Source organism: Grus americana, chromosome 1, assembly GCF_028858705.1.
Source record: "Grus americana isolate bGruAme1 chromosome 1, bGruAme1.mat, whole genome shotgun sequence".
In the NCBI taxonomy this organism is placed as follows: Eukaryota; Metazoa; Chordata; class Aves; order Gruiformes; family Gruidae; genus Grus; species Grus americana.
Genome location: NC_072852.1, coordinates 49,585,267 through 49,601,596, shown reverse-complemented (window position 1 = coordinate 49,601,596; position 16,330 = coordinate 49,585,267). Strand labels below are relative to the sequence as shown.

The window sequence follows — 16,330 nt, the reverse complement described above, 5'->3', positions numbered from 1 at the left end:
CAGGAGCAGAATTACTGATATTGAAGATTTCTGAAATGAGATCTGTTCAACATAAGGCAAAATGACTTTAGGTGCTAAATAGCATACTGTGTTGACTTTGAATAAAGCTTCTATGCAGTATGGAATGAGCTTGCTTATGCATCTGTTTTCCATGAAATAAGGCACAGGAACAGGCAGACTATAATGAGAGAGACTGCCAGTTGATGTTTAAAATGGCTTTGGAGACTATACTAAGAGACATCTCTAGTACAACTGAAGTAACAGCGTTTCATGACTATCTAGGATCCACATTTTCTGGATGGTTCCTTAGATTATTTGGCTTTCTCAATTTAAATTCCCAGCTACCCTTTCAAGTGGTAGCCAAAGCAAGTCTTGGCTTTAAATGCTAACACTAGACAAACTCATGCCTTAAGTACATAGGCTTCAGCTTTTTTCTGTGTCTTTCAAAACACTGTAAGATCGATTCCCGAAGCTTCCTCTTGCCTCAAGATTCTTCCTCAGTCTTAAGGTGAAAAGGTACAGTTTGATGCTAGTAGGTCACTTTAGTCTTTAAAAACTCATTATGAAGCATTTGAAGGGGGGAAAAAAGACGACCACACTCCTCCTACACTACGAGCAGAGGCACTGACTCAGATGGGAAAAGGAAATGAAGGAAAAAATGGGAAGAGGAAGAGCTTTCGTGTCATTCTCAAGGAGCATTTTTCAAAAGCATAACTTACAAATTTGACAGCTACATATGAAATGTTCTCTAGACTGTAACAGTCTTGTTTTAACGAGTATCTGTTTTCTGCTATTGTATAGCTGCTGTAGTTGGCACTGTCAGGGGCAGGTTTATTTTCATCTTCCAGAACTGAAATGTTTCCTGCAGTTTCTATGTTCATCTATGTAAGAAACTAATTTCTCTAATTGCTTATCTAAATAGCACTTTAAATATCATATAGTAGATGGTATATTTTAAGGTATCTTTGAAGGTGTACACGTAGCTGTGCAGGTGACTCATTTCCTTGGCAGAATAACATATCAAAAATAAGGATCATAAATTTGCTATTAAGTTAGTGGTTTTGAAATGCCAAAAACAAAATAAATATCCTTGAAGTAGGTATTACACAGAAGTCAGCTTAACTGTTTGGATACCATAGGAGAGACTACAGGTGCTTAAAACTTCAGAATGTGCAATGACATCATATGCAATGACATTGCATGTTCTACTGTTTAATGCCAATGCTCTTCTGCAAAAGGTTTTTGGTAATGTGTATCATTCTGCTGTGTTATGAACACATGTATTGCCCTACTGCTGGAATCCATATAGTAAACTCGTTAGGACATAGATGAAACTTTAGTACTGCACCATCTGGTGGCCTTTAACTTGAACAGGGTTCAGTAACATTTCTTTGAGAGAACTTACATAGTGTCTTTATGGTCAAGTTGAGAATTTTTATTAAGGTCTGTCTTCTAAAGACAACATTACCTTTTATTGTTTGTTTACATTTTCCCATGCTTGAATAGAACTCACAAGCAGAACTTGATTCAGTAGACCTCTAGGTGCTTACATTAAAATAGTCCTTCAGACATGGTGCATGAAAGTGAATGCTGACCAAGGATATAGTAGCAGCTTCTGTTACATAAGTCAGTGAATCCTGTTATATTTCATAGTGTTTTTCTTTTTCTACCAGGGTATTGCTGGAACAGATGTAGCTAAAGAAGCTTCTGATATTATCCTTACAGACGACAACTTCACAAGTATTGTTAAAGCAGTTATGTGGGGACGAAACGTGTATGACAGCATCTCCAAATTTCTTCAGTTCCAGCTTACTGTCAATGTAGTAGCAGTAATTGTTGCTTTTACAGGAGCATGCATAACACAAGTACGTACTGGTGGTGGATTGTTTCAGCTAATAAAGGTTGAAAATGTCATGACTGATTAACTCTTGAATTGAAACTTCCAGTTAAATACTAGTACAAAGAACATAATGCTCTGCCTTTAATACCTGCAATTTGTTCACTTCTGTTGGAGGGTTTATGTGTCTATCTTTATAGGATTCTCCACTTAAAGCTGTGCAGATGCTGTGGGTAAATCTCATAATGGACACATTAGCTTCTCTTGCCCTGGCAACAGAACCACCCACTGAAGCTCTTCTCTTGCGAAAGCCTTATGGTAGAAACAAACCTTTGATTTCTCGTACGATGATGAAGAACATTTTGGGTCATGCATTCTACCAACTCGTAGTGGTCTTCACACTCCTGTTTGCTGGTAAGAATACAGAGGCGTTACAAAGTTATTCTAAGAGTTGCATAGAGATGTCATCTTAAAACTGATTTTTTTGTTGTACTGTGTGTGTGTAAAGACCCCAATTAAGCTGCTGATAAATACTGCCTTTTATACGCAGGTGAGAAAATTTTTGATATCGATAGTGGAAGAAATGCACCTCTGCATGCTCCTCCTTCAGAGCATTATACTATTGTATTTAATACGTTTGTGATGATGCAGCTTTTTAATGAAATTAATGCCCGAAAAATTCATGGTGAAAGAAACGTTTTTGAAGGAATCTTTAACAACGCTATCTTCTGTTCTATTGTTCTGGGGACATTTGTTGTGCAGGTAAGTAAATTCTTGGAGGTTGGGGGCAAAACGCACTTAGTACACTGGTGGTCTTGCTTGCCTTGGAAATGCTAATCAACTAGTGCCAGACATTTCATTTCTGCAATGTGAGAAACCTTCAGTGTCAAACGTGCTATAAATTACTTGGAAGTGCTGCTTGACAGGGTTTTCAGCTAAGGCCTCTTTTGAAATTGGTAAAATTGGAATGTAGAAGTACTTGTATTTATCTTTTGAATTTTCTGGTCCTTGAATTTGATCTTAGTGTTCTAGTCTCTTGACAAAATGTGAAGAAGTTGTATGCCCCTGCACCCAGTCAGAACTCTTCCTCATAGTATCTGCCTGTGCACCTGAATGACAGCCCATTTAAACAATTATAGAAAAGTTACAACTTCTTGTGTCTTCTTAATTAGATTAGGTCATGAATAAACTTTAAAAACTTAAGTATCAGTTTTTACCTTCCTGGTGCGGGGATCAGTTATCTGTATTGGTATATATTTTAGTTATCTGTATAGAAGCTGCTGGTTTAGGTGAAAAAACATTGATGTCTACGGACCTTCTGTTGGTGCACCTAGGCAGATTTGTAAAAGCTAGTTAGTCAACTCAGTATATGCTAACAAATTAAATGAAATTATCTGAAACTAATTGGGTTAACACACTAGTGTTGAGAAACAAGTAAAAATTGAATCTAAAGAAAATAGTTTACAAGCAATAGTTTCACACTTTAAATGGCCTTAACTTTTAGTCCATCAGAAGGAATAACCAACAAATCAGTATACTACCTTTTTTTCAGAACTCTTTCATTTTGACTTAAGTTAGTTCAGACTTAAGATATAATCTATGCCTTAAAGTTCTCCTTAGACTTGGGATTCCATGAAGTTGACCAAATTCATAGCAGTTCAAGCAATGCAAATGTATGCACCTCTGCTTCACGTAAAGTTAGTTCACTTATTCTCCCAGGTTTAGGTTTTATTAGGTGACACTTCTTCAGAAGCTACTCTTATTTTTAGGGTTGCATATGCAGCAGACTGTTGTTGTGCAACTAAGCCAAATTTATAGAAATTACTCCTGACTGCAACTGTGTTCCCTTTATAAACTTGGCGGACTGAATGCCTTCCCAAATAAGTAACTTGTTGTCTTAGTGTTTTATTCTGCGTTAATAAAAGAAGATACTCTTGGGCTTTTCAGCTGTCAGGTGTCCTACTTAATGATCAATACTGTCTCCTTTTCACGCCTGCCCTGCTACTTGAATTGTTGATTCTCCGGGGCAGACTTTCATGCATATAATTCCTAGGCAGAGGGATACCTTGCTCATTAGGGCCTATACAGCTTGTTGCAATAGTTAAGTCAGTAGGAGCTCATTTAATTTAGCTTTTGAGAACTGCCTCCTCCCTCTAAGACTTACTGTGTAGATGTCACACTGTGATGATTTAAAGTCTGACACTTAACACTGATGAGATTAGTAACATTCTGAAATGTTTCATGTCTTATGGATCTACAAATTGTATTAATAGAAGTTTATTAATCAACTTGGTTCTAAAATGGGTGTTCATATGCTAAATAATCACTGTAAATCTGTAGCATCAAATGCATGCTGTAATTGTGAAATGAAGGGGAAGAACAGCAAGCAAAATGAAGTAGTCAACAAGGTTTTGGGAGTGTGACATCTGAAGAATAAACGGAACTGCTGAGACAGTGGAAGTGTATGCTCAGAAGATAGCAAATCCTATGTTCTAATGCAGAGTTGTCTGTAGTGATCTTGAAGCATTAGGGAATTTTCTAGTAACAGGTCACTGATAAATGTTGTTTAATGATGTTGCTCTTCACAGATAATTATTGTGCAGTTTGGTGGGAAGCCTTTCAGTTGCTCAGAACTCTCGATTGAACAGTGGCTGTGGTCCATTTTCCTGGGCATGGGAACACTACTCTGGGGCCAGGTAAACTAGCTTTTTCAAAATGCCAAATATCTACTTGCATTAGAATAGTTTACATGGAAAATACAAATATAGTACCTTTGGCATTCAGATCTTTCAAGTGGACTATATGAATATATGGAGATTAACAGTAAATACTGATGAAAATTTAGTAGTTCAACAGCTAGAAAGTCCTTAGTTAGATATTCCTTACTCTTGACTTGGTCAATTAGTTACATTTCATAACTAGATGCTATGGCTGGTTTATGTTTAGTAACTTTTAACTAGAAGCAGCTGTAGTTACCTTTTAAATATGAAATTATACCTTTAGCCAGATAAGTGCTAGAAGTTCTGTAAGAATACAGATGCAATGAACATGTTAATGTTGAAATTTTCTTAACCTAGTGTTGAATGGTTTTCTTGAAAAATCAGAATTGTTAAACTTGCTAGTATTTTCTTGATTTAAAATATTCCTGGAGTAGCAAGAAATGCAGCAAACCTCAAAAGCAACTTTGTCTTTAATCTTTATTTGCATAATTATGAAATAATTGGAAAGGTCTCCCACCTATGAAACTATTGCATTTTGATTTTTATCCCCCCTCCCCCGGGTTTCATTACTATTGCATGCACAACAGTGCTTGTAAGCAGCAAGCTTATTTACATGAAACTTTAGAGCTATGGAGTTTTCCATTATTTAATGGCATAGTTGTCTAAACTTTTCATACCACATGAAGAGTTTTCCATTACAGGTTCTTTCCTTCTGTTTTGTGAAGGACACTTCAGGTTTCGGTATAAAATTGGTAGGGTGAATTTTAGTTGTAAATACATACATAGACACCTATTCTAAAAGTGGGTATAAGCTTTTTAATAAAGTGTCTGGAAAATTAATTATTTAAAAAATCAAATAGAGTCACTCTGAGGTTTAAAAGTAGCCTAGAAGAGAATCAAGATGGCTTGAAATACCTTTGACCCAAAGTGTCTTGCAAGGGCAAAGCTTCCCTGCTGCAGTTCATGCTGCTCTAGCATATAATTAAAGTCAAAGAGCTTTTGACTTTCTGAGAATAGGAGAAACTGAAGTGTGATCTGGGAATATTCATAGTAGCAATTTCAGCACAAAGGGCTGTTTATCTTGCTTTTGGAGCAGTCTTTTTCCTCTGCAGTTGCTGAAATGGTCTTCTAGGTTTGTGATGATCAAGGAAAGCAGTCTTGGAACTGATCTGGATCTGCTAGATGGGACATATCAAAAGATGACTCCCCTTAACTACATAGTTCACCAGAATAGCCCTGAAGGTGGGGATGAAAAGGAAAGCTGGAAACGCCATATGTAGCATTTGTTCATTTTCATATGGTAGATGAACTAGTGTACACCAAGTAGCAAAGTAACAGTTTGGGATAAGGGTTTTGGAAACATCGCTCACCTTGCAAATGGATTGGTACCTTCCAGGTTACAAGCGAATGCATGTCTGTTCTGTCTGTATTTCTGAATTAACTGTGGCTACTTTAAATGATGTAGCTTTCACTTGAAGTAACACATCATGCTCATCAAAGTGATGGAGCTCTGAAAGCTCTAGATACAAGCACAATCTACAGAATTAATGGCTCTTGTAGCTTTGGTACTGCTCCTTCTTGGTACAGTCAAGTGATGTTAAAGTGGTATTCTTTGTCCCTAGCCAAGGATGTTTTGTTTTCTAGGCTTGTAGTCCAAGTTTAATTTCACACCTCAGTTGAGGTGGTAAGGATATTCACAGCTATTCAGCTGGAGTGATCACTCTACATTGACGCACTCGTTCCATTTACATAATTTGTTTTTTCAACTTTGCTAATTGTATGCAAGATATTATGTTAAGCCTTAAGTCTGGTATTACATTTATTATTTCTTTAAAAAAAGGAATAATCCCGACTCCATATTTTTCATTCGCTGTTAGTTGATTTCAACAATTCCAACCAGCCGTCTGAAATTCCTTAAAGAAGCTGGTCATGGAACACAAAAGGAAGAGATTCCTGAAGAAGAACTAGCAGAAGATGTAGAGGAGATCGATCACGCCGAGAGAGAATTACGTCGTGGTCAGATCTTGTGGTTTAGGGGCCTAAACAGGATACAAACTCAGGTATGGTCTTGAAAAAGGTAGGACGCAGTGGGTGTTATGAGGGAAATCTCTCCATCTCCAGTCCTTTGACTAAGGTGGCAGTTCTAAGTGGTGTGACTGAGACTGTCAAAAGGGAGTATGGATGGATGTGTAATCCCTCAGGGTCCTCTGTTTTCTTCAGCTCTAAATGCAGCTCTTGCCTGTGTATCTACTCTATAAAAAAAAAAGTGCCTTTTTTCTTTACTTTTTGTATGTTATAGATGGGATGGTCCTTTCTCTTGTTCTCTCTCTCTCTCTCTTGCTGAGCAAGCTGTCACAATCTCTGATTCCTTGCAGATGGATGTAGTGAATGCTTTCCAGAGTGGAAGTACCATTCAGGGGGCTCTAAGGCGGCAACCCTCCATCGCCAGCCAGCACCATGATGTAACAAATATTTCTACCCCTACACATGTAGTGTTTTCCTCTACTACTGCTTCTACTACTGTGGGGTGTGAGTGTGTGTTCCTAAAGTGCATGAAATTAACATTTCCTAATTCATGTACCTAACGTTTCTCATTTTCTCCTTAGTACTTAAAAATCATCGTTCAGGCTTTTATAGAGCTCTTCCACAAAGTGGAGTCCTCAAGACTTTTTTTTCTTAGAGGGCTGAGAACAGGTGGAACAGTTTCAGCAAAAGACTTTAATGTGAAAGCTGTGAGCCTGCACATCCTGTGCCTTCATCCATTCGTGTACAGAGGGATGTTTAAGATAAAACGGGAAAACTGTTGTAAATTTTCGAGTATATGCCTCTTAGGGTGACTTACACTGAATAAGTGAATTAACTGTATAATCATGGACCCAGGTTAACAAAAATAGATGTCTTGCACTGCAGCACAAATGATACTTAAGGTAAAGAAGCTGATGGTAAAGCAAATGGTATGTTAAAAATATGAATGTAGTTAGAACATGGAGCACTAAATGCGTTTTCTTTGTAGCCTGTAAGGAACTTCTGAATCTCTGCTTTTGTTGGACCTTTTTTTACTGAATAACACAACTTTCTCAATATCAGGATTCAGGTGGTGAAACAAAGCTTCTAAAATGCCTACAAGTCAGAAGAAACATTTAATTAGCTGATATAAAAAGGAAAAAAAGGTTTAAGCATTCAATGATGAAACTTTCATTCAAATCCAAAGGGGTATTTTCTTCCTCTCTAGGTTCTTCTGGCAGCAGTTCATAAGCCATCAGTGAAAGTAAAGTTTGTCTCACCTCAGTTCTGCCCTCTTTATATTGTGCTCTAAGAGGCATTTCATTTTCAGCCTTCCTCCCTGTAGAGGCTAGAGATTTAATTACTGGTGTATGTAGGCTTAAACTGTGGAGCCTGAAGATGCGTAACAGTTGTAGTTGAATACTGATGGCTAAATATCTATTGTTGAGTTTTCCATCTTAATTCTATATAACGTGTTTAACTTCCTTCTCTAACTTCCTAGAGACTGGTTAAATTTTTTTAAAATAACTCTTGAGAGGGCTTCTTTTTCCCCCTGCTTTTTAAACTTTCAGATTACCAGATGGATGAAGACCCTTAATTTCAGGAGCTGTCTTAAATGAAATGTTCTCTTCTGTTTACCTCTGTACTTGTTCTCCATTGGCGAGACAGGTATTTCCCTACTTTGCAGTAGTATTGAGAAGCTCAGCTCACAAATTCACACGCCTCAAGAACACAAAACGAAAAGTAGATTTAACAGTAAGGATGCACAGGATTGCATCTCCTAGTTAAAATGCTAATTAGTAACCTGTATCCCTAACTACACTCCAAGAGCATTAATTAGACATTCAGAATTCTCTAGAGAGCAACTTCATGCCATGCTGCCACTTGAGCAGAATCTAATGGGCAATGCAGCATCTCATTGCATCAAATGACCAATGCAGATATGGAGCTACAATAGCAGAGAACTAGTTTTTAATCCTCACTAAGTAGTACAACCTTCTGCTACACCCTCCAGGAGAACAACTTTTGATAACTAATATGGATTAATGGGAAGCAGATGTGTTATTTCATTGTGTCTCTTTCGGAGCTGTTTGTTGGAAAATAGTTCAGCTGTTCCTATGAAGTGAGGTTGCAACTCTTAAGCAGCCATCTGGCTAGAAGGATTTGGAGTGCTTACTGCATTCCTTGCTATTCTGGTACTAATATGAGGAAGGCCTGATGACAGTATAAATTACACATAACAAATTGTCTTGTTTGCTCCTCACTTATGCCATTTATTTATAGTTATCTCTCTTGTCTAATTATTTTGAGTAGTTGAAAATAAAGCCTTCAAAACATGAGATTTTTCCCTTTTTAAGTATAACATAAAATGCTGATAGTCTGATTTCTGCCTTCATGGCTGGACTCTTTGAGAGTCCTGGGTTCACAGGAGTGTCTAGACCACTTGTTTAGTATGCATTCTGCATGGGAATCAAGCCTTTATTGTGGGCATGCTTATATTCCTATGATAATTACAGCTGTCCTGTTAAGCCAAAAATTGTTTTACATTACTGCTTATGTTCTAACTTACCATCTGTAAGCAATGAAAAACCAGTCCCACGAGGGAGTCATATTTCATTTTGCCACATAAATCAGTGGCACAGCGGGATGCAACATGCCAAATAAAGGCATTGCAAACTTTCAGTCTGGCGTTGTCACTGCTGATTTTCTTGGTAAGTGCCAAGACAGTTTATGCAGCTTGCTGGACTTGTTTAAAGCTCATGTAACACATCAACTCCTTAACAGCACGCTCAGTTTTTTCATGTGAACAGTAAAGTACTAGCTGCTGTTGTAATCTTACTTCTCAAGCACATTCACGCTATTGAGAACTGGCTGAGTGACAGGGCTCAGAGTGTTGTGAGAAGCATCGCAGAGTCTAGTTGGAGGCCTGTAGCTAGTGGTGTGCCCCAGGACAGTACTGGGTCTGATCTTATTCAACATATTCATCAATGACCTGGACGAGGGGACAGAGTGTACCCTCAGCAAGTTTGCTGATAATACAAAACTGGGAGGAGCGGCCGACACACCAGAAGGCTGCGCTGCCATTCAGCGAGATCTGGACAGACTAGCGAATTGGGCGAAGAGGAACCAAGTGAAATTCAATAAGGGCAAATGTAGGGTCCTGCACCTAGGGAGGAATAACCCCAAGCATCAGTACAGGTTAGGGGCTGACCTGTTGGGAAGCAGCTCTGCAGAGAAGGACCTGGGAGTCCTGGTGGACAACAAGCTCTCCATGAGCCAGCAGTGTGCCCTTGCGGCCAAGGCGGCCAATGGTATCCTGGGGTGCGTTAAGAAGAGTGTGGCCAGCAGGTCAAGGGAGGTTATCCTCCCCCTCTACTCTGCCCCGGTGAGGCCACATCTGGAGTTCTGTGTCCAGTTCTGGGGTCCTCAGGTCAAGACAGGGAACTACTGGAGAGAGTCCAGTGGAGGGCTACGAGGATGATTAGGGGACTGGAGCACCTCTCTTGTGAGGAAAGGCTGAGAGCTGGGTCTGTTTAGCCTGGAGAAGAGAAGACTGAGAGGGGATCTCATCAACGCTTATAAATATCTAAAGGGCGGGTGTCAAGAGGATGTGGCCAGACTCTTTTCAGTGGTGACCAGCAACAGGACAAGGGGCAACAGGCACAAACTGGAACACAGAAAGTTCCATCTGAACATGAGAAAAAACTTCTGGAACAGGTTGCCCAGAGAGGCTGTGGAGTCTCCTTCTCTGGAGACATTCAAAACCTGCCTGGACACGATTCTGTGCCACCTGCTGTAGGTGATCCTGCTTTAGCGGGGAGGTTGGACTAAATGATCTCCAGAGGTCCCTTCCAACCCCTACCAATCTGTGATTCCCTGTCCTCCCCTTGTATGCATGTCTTCCTTCTTCCTCCACCCTGCCCCGATTTCCTTGGTTAATGGGGCTCAGCTGGGTACCTGCAGTATAAAAATGGGGATATGATAGCTTCACTATTTCTAGAGGTCAAAGAATGCAGTCAGGACCTAAGACTTTATCATGTGCAGTGATTCTGTGGTAACAAATTTGATAATGCATTTTTTTTTAGGGAGCCCCCCCTCTGTGTTTACAGTGAGGATGTTTGGTGTATCTTTTGAAGTCTCTACTCTTGATATGCTTGACCTTCCAGCTTCATTCCTTCACCTGGAAGTCACTTTATTTTTACTATCAAGGAACTCTGTGGAACCTCTAGTCATGATGTATTTCCTGGCTTGAAACAAGTCATCTTGGATGTCCTAAAAAAATTAAAAATCTTTAAATTGGACTTGCTGTTTGTAACAGTAAGTTCTTGTTTACTACAGAGTTGCTCTGTTGCTTACTCTACAACAGAGGAGCTTTGGGATTGAAACTGTGCTTTGCTGGAGACTTGCTCAGAGTAGAGATGTTGAGAATTGAATAGAGAGCAAACAGGAGGGAGAAACTATCTTGATGAAAGTGTTGGACAAAGGGGTCGCTGACTTCTGCCTAACCTTACTTGTTTTATCAGTTCAAGAACGAATCCTGAATTCCTGTAGTTGGTCAGGGAAACGCGTGGGGCATGGGAAGAGAATGGGGTGCAGGCAGATAGTTTCATCATTCAAACTACAATTTGGAAAGCTTAAATTCAGGTCAACCTGGGCATGCACAATTTGCAAAATAAAGCTGTACTTTGTTCTAATTTCACTCAAAATGTTTGTTTATGAATTCTGTAAACTTAGCTTTCTGATTTGAAAAGTGTTAGTTAAACAATGAAAGGACTGGAAATAATATTCAGCCTGGGAATTTTGTCCATGAATTCAATGTAAATTGAAGACTCAAGCAAAGGCTGATCACCTGCTTTTCTCATACTTTGTGCTACTTGAATAATCTCTTCAAAGTTACAGCCTGTCGTGTCTACTTAATTGTACAATAGAGTATTCAATTTCCTAGTTCTGGTCTTAAGTTTCCAAAGCACTGTTCAGTAAGGAACTTTCTCTAGTGTGGTAAATGGGTATATACTCGAATATTTACAGCTGTTAGTGGTATCCTTTTTTGCATGACTTTTTGTAAATGTCTGATCATTGTGACATTGGCTTACACTTGCTTGGCTTTTTCATAGTCAGTTGACATCCTAATTCCTAGCATGAGAATTAGTAACCCTCTTATCCTCTAACTTATTTTCAGCCTCTTCCCTCCTTCCCCCCTCTCCCACCTCCCCCAAGTATTCAATAAAACACTCATTGAGATTCAATTTGTGAATAAGTAAATAATTGTTGGCCTCCCTTCTGAAAAATGCTTAGACCATGTTAAATAATTGAACAATTCTAGTGCCATGTCTGAATTTTTAGGCCCTTCAGCTTTTTGCAGTACTCTTACAATTTTTATTCCTACTGTGTAGACTGGCAGTGCTCTACTGAAACGCTCTTCATTTTTTACAGTTTATTGCAAGTTCCACTGCATCACATACAAATTCGATTCACTCATGTCTAGCTGTTTGTGGATTCAAACTCATAAGAACCATGCCATTACCAGTAATTCCGCAGCATTTTAACAACCTTTTTTCTTTGTTTACAGATCCGAGTGGTGAATGCATTTCGTAGCTCCTTGTACGAGGGGTTAGAGAAACCTGAGACACGAAGTTCGATTCACAATTTTATGACGCATCCTGAGTTTAGAATAGAAGACTCCGAGCCTCATATTCCCCTTATTGATGATACTGATGCTGAAGATGACGCTCCAACAAAACGCAACTCTACTCCCCCACCCTCTCCCAATAAAAATAACAATGCGGTTGACAGTGGAATTCACCTTACAACAGACATGAACAAGTCTGCTACCTCTTCATCCCCAGGGAGCCCGCTACATAGTTTGGAAACATCACTCTGATTGTAAGCTGAATGTTAACACACTAGCTGCATTGTAAAGAAATTGAAACTGGGTCTCTTCACACATAATGATGGACAAGATGACATTCTTGTCTTGGACTTCAACAGAAGACACACTTGTACGAATGTAGATTTATTTTTTTAAAAAAAAAGCTTTCTGCCAGACTGGAGGGTGCTTTTCTGGGGGTGGGAGTAATAATGAACTCTGACAGATAAACAGTAACTCAGCATAAGTGACCTGTGGATCATCTGTTGTATTTAAGGAATGGTCCTGAACAGTGTGTTAGCAGAGCTTTAGTTTATCATGATCCTTTTCTGAGGGGAAGGCTGGGAAGGGCAAGGAGGCCCTGGATTGTTGAATTGATACTTTAATTTCTGCTGTTGGCTGTTAATAATTTGGAATTATTTATGTTTATAAATGATACAGATCTGTTTACAAGGTTTGTAGATACTTTTTTTGTTCCTGTTCATAGATGGGAAGCTTCCTTATAAATGATGCAGAGAAAAAAAAAAAAGACAAAAAAACCAAAAAAAAATAGTCCTTCAAATACTGCTGTATTTTCAGGAAAAGGGTGTTTCTATTGAAACTGTACTAAATTTTGCCTGCAATTTACCTTGTTAAATATTGTAGATAAATTGCTAATACTAATAGCCAAATAGATAACACTAATGCTTTGTAAAAACATGAGCAGTGGTGTTCTAATGAAGTTATGGCCTCTGTCCTAATTAGTTTCTTAAATACATTTACTACTTAATGGTTTTGAAACAACTGTTTAATTTTTAAAAATTTTGAGAAACTTACTGAATAACTTTTGTTCAGAACTTAGTAGGATTGTTTAATGCAGGACATCAATATGTGATGGAACTTGCTTGAAATATTTCTGTTATCTCGGGCAAAATGGATTAAATCAAAATACATCAGAATCTTAGTCCTTTGTTTTTGTCTAAACATGTTAGTTTAGTGCTGTCTTGGTGAACTGTGAGTGGAACTGTGATTTTTTTCTAATCTATAGAATCCTTCATGCAGCATGAGGGCTGTTGGCATTTTGAAAGGTTGTTAGTGGGTAGCATACATGTTCTCCTTTTTGTTTTTGAAACTTGTTTGTAAACATGAATAAATCTGCCCTTTTGTTAAAATAAAATTGCAGCAATGGTTTCTTACAGATTTTTTTTTTCTCAGCTCCTTCACTGGAAACACTGAAAAGTACTCTTTTGTATTACTGGTTAACTTTAAACTGCAATTTCAAGATGGTAACAGCCCCATTAAAAATAGTACTTTGGGTAAATGCAATTATGGTGGCTGCCTCCAGAATGAATGTAAGCTAAGGTACTGAAAAGTCTTCACTTGGGCCAAAAGGATACTCCTTGGGAATCAATAGGTCTGCCTGAAATTCCAAGACTTACTGTGAGTACTGCGTAATAAATTATCCCTGACCACTTAAGTGAGGGGAAACTGAGAACTGACATACATACAGCATGGGTGAAAATACATTTTTTTTCAATGGATTAATGTCTTATGCACCAAAACTGACCTGCTAGTGATTGACTAAAGAAGTTACGGGCTGCTTGAACTGTATTGTTTAAACAACGACGGATGATGGAACAGTACTTCATCTGGTACTTCCCCATGTTTTCTAGGTCCAATACTGCATAGAAGAGCAACCGAAGAGATGAGTTCTAAACTTTTTCCCCCCTTTTCTTCCCCCCAGCTTTCTGTTCTTTAAAATAGCAAATGAATTTTTTGGCCAAATAATCCAGAATTTTGGAGATTTTTAAATTAGTCCCTTCAAAGCAATGCAGGAATGAAGTTGGTAATGGGGGAGGAGATAATATTGGAGCAAACTGCAGAAATAAGCAGGTTAGGAAGCTCAAGCGTATCTTTCCCTTGTGGCGAGATATATGCGTGCTTGGGCTTGTCCTGTAGTGGCTAATGTTCAACCTGTAGCACTGTATCCCACTGTCAGCCACTCCTGAATTCGGTCTTTTCTATTGTACTTAAGTAAATACACTGAATTCTAGGCAAGGGGGGTTTGCACTTGACACTTCGTATAGTAATTTCTCCCATATGTTTCTAGCACTTCCCTTACGTCATAGGTCTTACGTAGAAAGCTTGGTAGGGGGATCAGTTTTTATGTAAACTCTTTTTCTCCCTACTACCAAAGTCAGATAAGCTTTGGCTTAAAATGAGGAGAGTTTCTTTACCCATGAAGTACACTGCTGTGTGAGAAAGTATCTTAATTTAACTTCATAACGCATCATAATTTGACTTTATTTGAAAACAGACTTTAATTTTTCCCTCTCTAGCTGTGGTCATGACTGTGTGTTATCTTTTTCGGAATAAAGTCTACACTTAAACTTTTTGAGGGGGGCTGGGAAGGTGAATGTAGGCATTTTACATCAGTGGTCCCCCTTGATTCTGTTAACATCAGTGTGCTGTTCTTACAGGAAGTTTCCTTACAGAAATAAGGAAAAGTTGTTTAAGAGGGGGGTATGCATTCTTTGTGATCTCAAGAAATCATAACATGTTGCCTGGATTATGAAATGGTTATCACTAAGCTGATGAGGCCTTCATTGCCTTTCTGGTTGTAAGGTTTACTTGTCTTCTTGTAACTGAAATAAATAAAAGTGCTGTTCATCTCAGTCTGTATGGGGACTGAAATTCTTGAATGTCAGTACAGTACTGATTTAAACCTGAAATGCATGCCAATTCTATAAAACAGCTCTTGCTACGACTTTTAAGCTCATTCCCTTTCAAGTGGTCATGGTGTTCATGGTACCATGATCAAGCAATAGTAACTTTTAACATAAATGCAGTTCCAGACTGACTGCTGTTTGAAGTGGCTTAAAATTCAGTATCCTGGGTAGGGTATCTACTGTACTTGTGTATAAGAGAAATCTTAGGACACCTGATCTTGGCTGTGAGGGAAGGGTGAAAATTGTTGTATAAGGGCACTCATTTTTTCTGTATTGGTCTTAACAGGAAGAGGAAAATGCTGTGTCACGGAGTAGTCTGGAGAGAATAATGGAAACAAATGCCTTAATGCTAAACCAATGGGTAAATGCAGTGGTTTGTAGAAAGTGGTCAGCAGCCAAAAAAATAGGAACTAATGCTCTCAACTTTCGTAGAATAACAGGAAGTTTTCCAATGTGTTTTGAAGAAAGCAAGCAAATGTAATATTCATGGAAGGATAACTCGCGTGTGGCTGACTATTGGGAAGTTATTCCAAAGGCCTGATAAGTCCAGTTTCCACTGCCAGTAGTGCCAGCCTCTGCAGAGCCGTAGAAGAATCCCGATCATATTAAGCCTTGCATAAATTACAGTAGAATGTCTTAATGTCTGTACTGCTTTTCTGATGCAAATACTTGGTTCTAAAGAGCTCCTGCTTTTTTCCACCTCCACCCTCTCCCCAAGCAGTGCATATCTTCTCATCTTACAGATTTCAAGCCCTCACTGAAATACCTTAACTTTGTTGGATGAGCCTGGCCAGCATGAAGGGTCCAGCTCCGACTTCTCTCCAGACTGAACTGGCCTGCTTATTCAGGGCCACGTCATGAGAAATTCTGGGCCAGAATCAAGAGCCTTAGAGTTGTTCCTGCTTATCTTCTCCCCTGGACTGTATACAGAATGACCTAACCACCTTCAAGAGACTGCAGCATCCATCAAGGAGGTATGGCTCACACGGTGTCTAAACCAAAAGCCTCCTACAGGTACTACTTGTCCTTTTTGCTCAAAGTGAGGTCCAGGATTAGGATTTGCTTAGGAAACTATGAGATGGGCTTAAACACCTGAAAGAAGACAACATGAAAAAGGCAGCAGAAAAGACATCATGAATGGCCAGTGCCGTTCTAGTTGCAAAGCATAAGGCTAGAGTTGGTGTTTACACCGCAA

The 16,330-nt window shown here is 38.9% G+C and overlaps 1 protein-coding gene across 13 annotated transcripts in view; it reads left to right on the top strand.

Annotated features, from left to right (window-relative positions):
• ATP2B1 (ATPase plasma membrane Ca2+ transporting 1) overlaps positions 1-13,583 on the top strand; it is a 65,925-nt gene extending 52,342 nt beyond the window's left edge. For 7 of the 13 annotated variants that reach the window (XM_054831529.1, XM_054831535.1, XM_054831508.1 and 4 more), the window contains exons 16-21: positions 1,674-1,865; positions 2,038-2,251; positions 2,388-2,599; positions 4,426-4,533; positions 6,435-6,617; positions 12,131-13,583. In XM_054831529.1, the coding sequence (XP_054687504.1) occupies positions 1,674-1,865; positions 2,038-2,251; positions 2,388-2,599; positions 4,426-4,533; positions 6,435-6,617; positions 12,131-12,442 (1,221 nt within the window). In that variant the 3' untranslated portion in view covers positions 12,443-13,583. Of the gene's footprint in view, positions 1-1,673; positions 1,866-2,037; positions 2,252-2,387; positions 2,600-4,425; positions 4,534-6,434; positions 6,618-6,932; positions 7,087-12,130 lie in introns of all 13 variants that reach the window. The other 6 variants (XM_054831573.1, XM_054831582.1, XM_054831553.1 and 3 more) reach the window with 3 other exon arrangements.
• Positions 13,584-16,330: the final 2,747 nt, after the last annotated feature.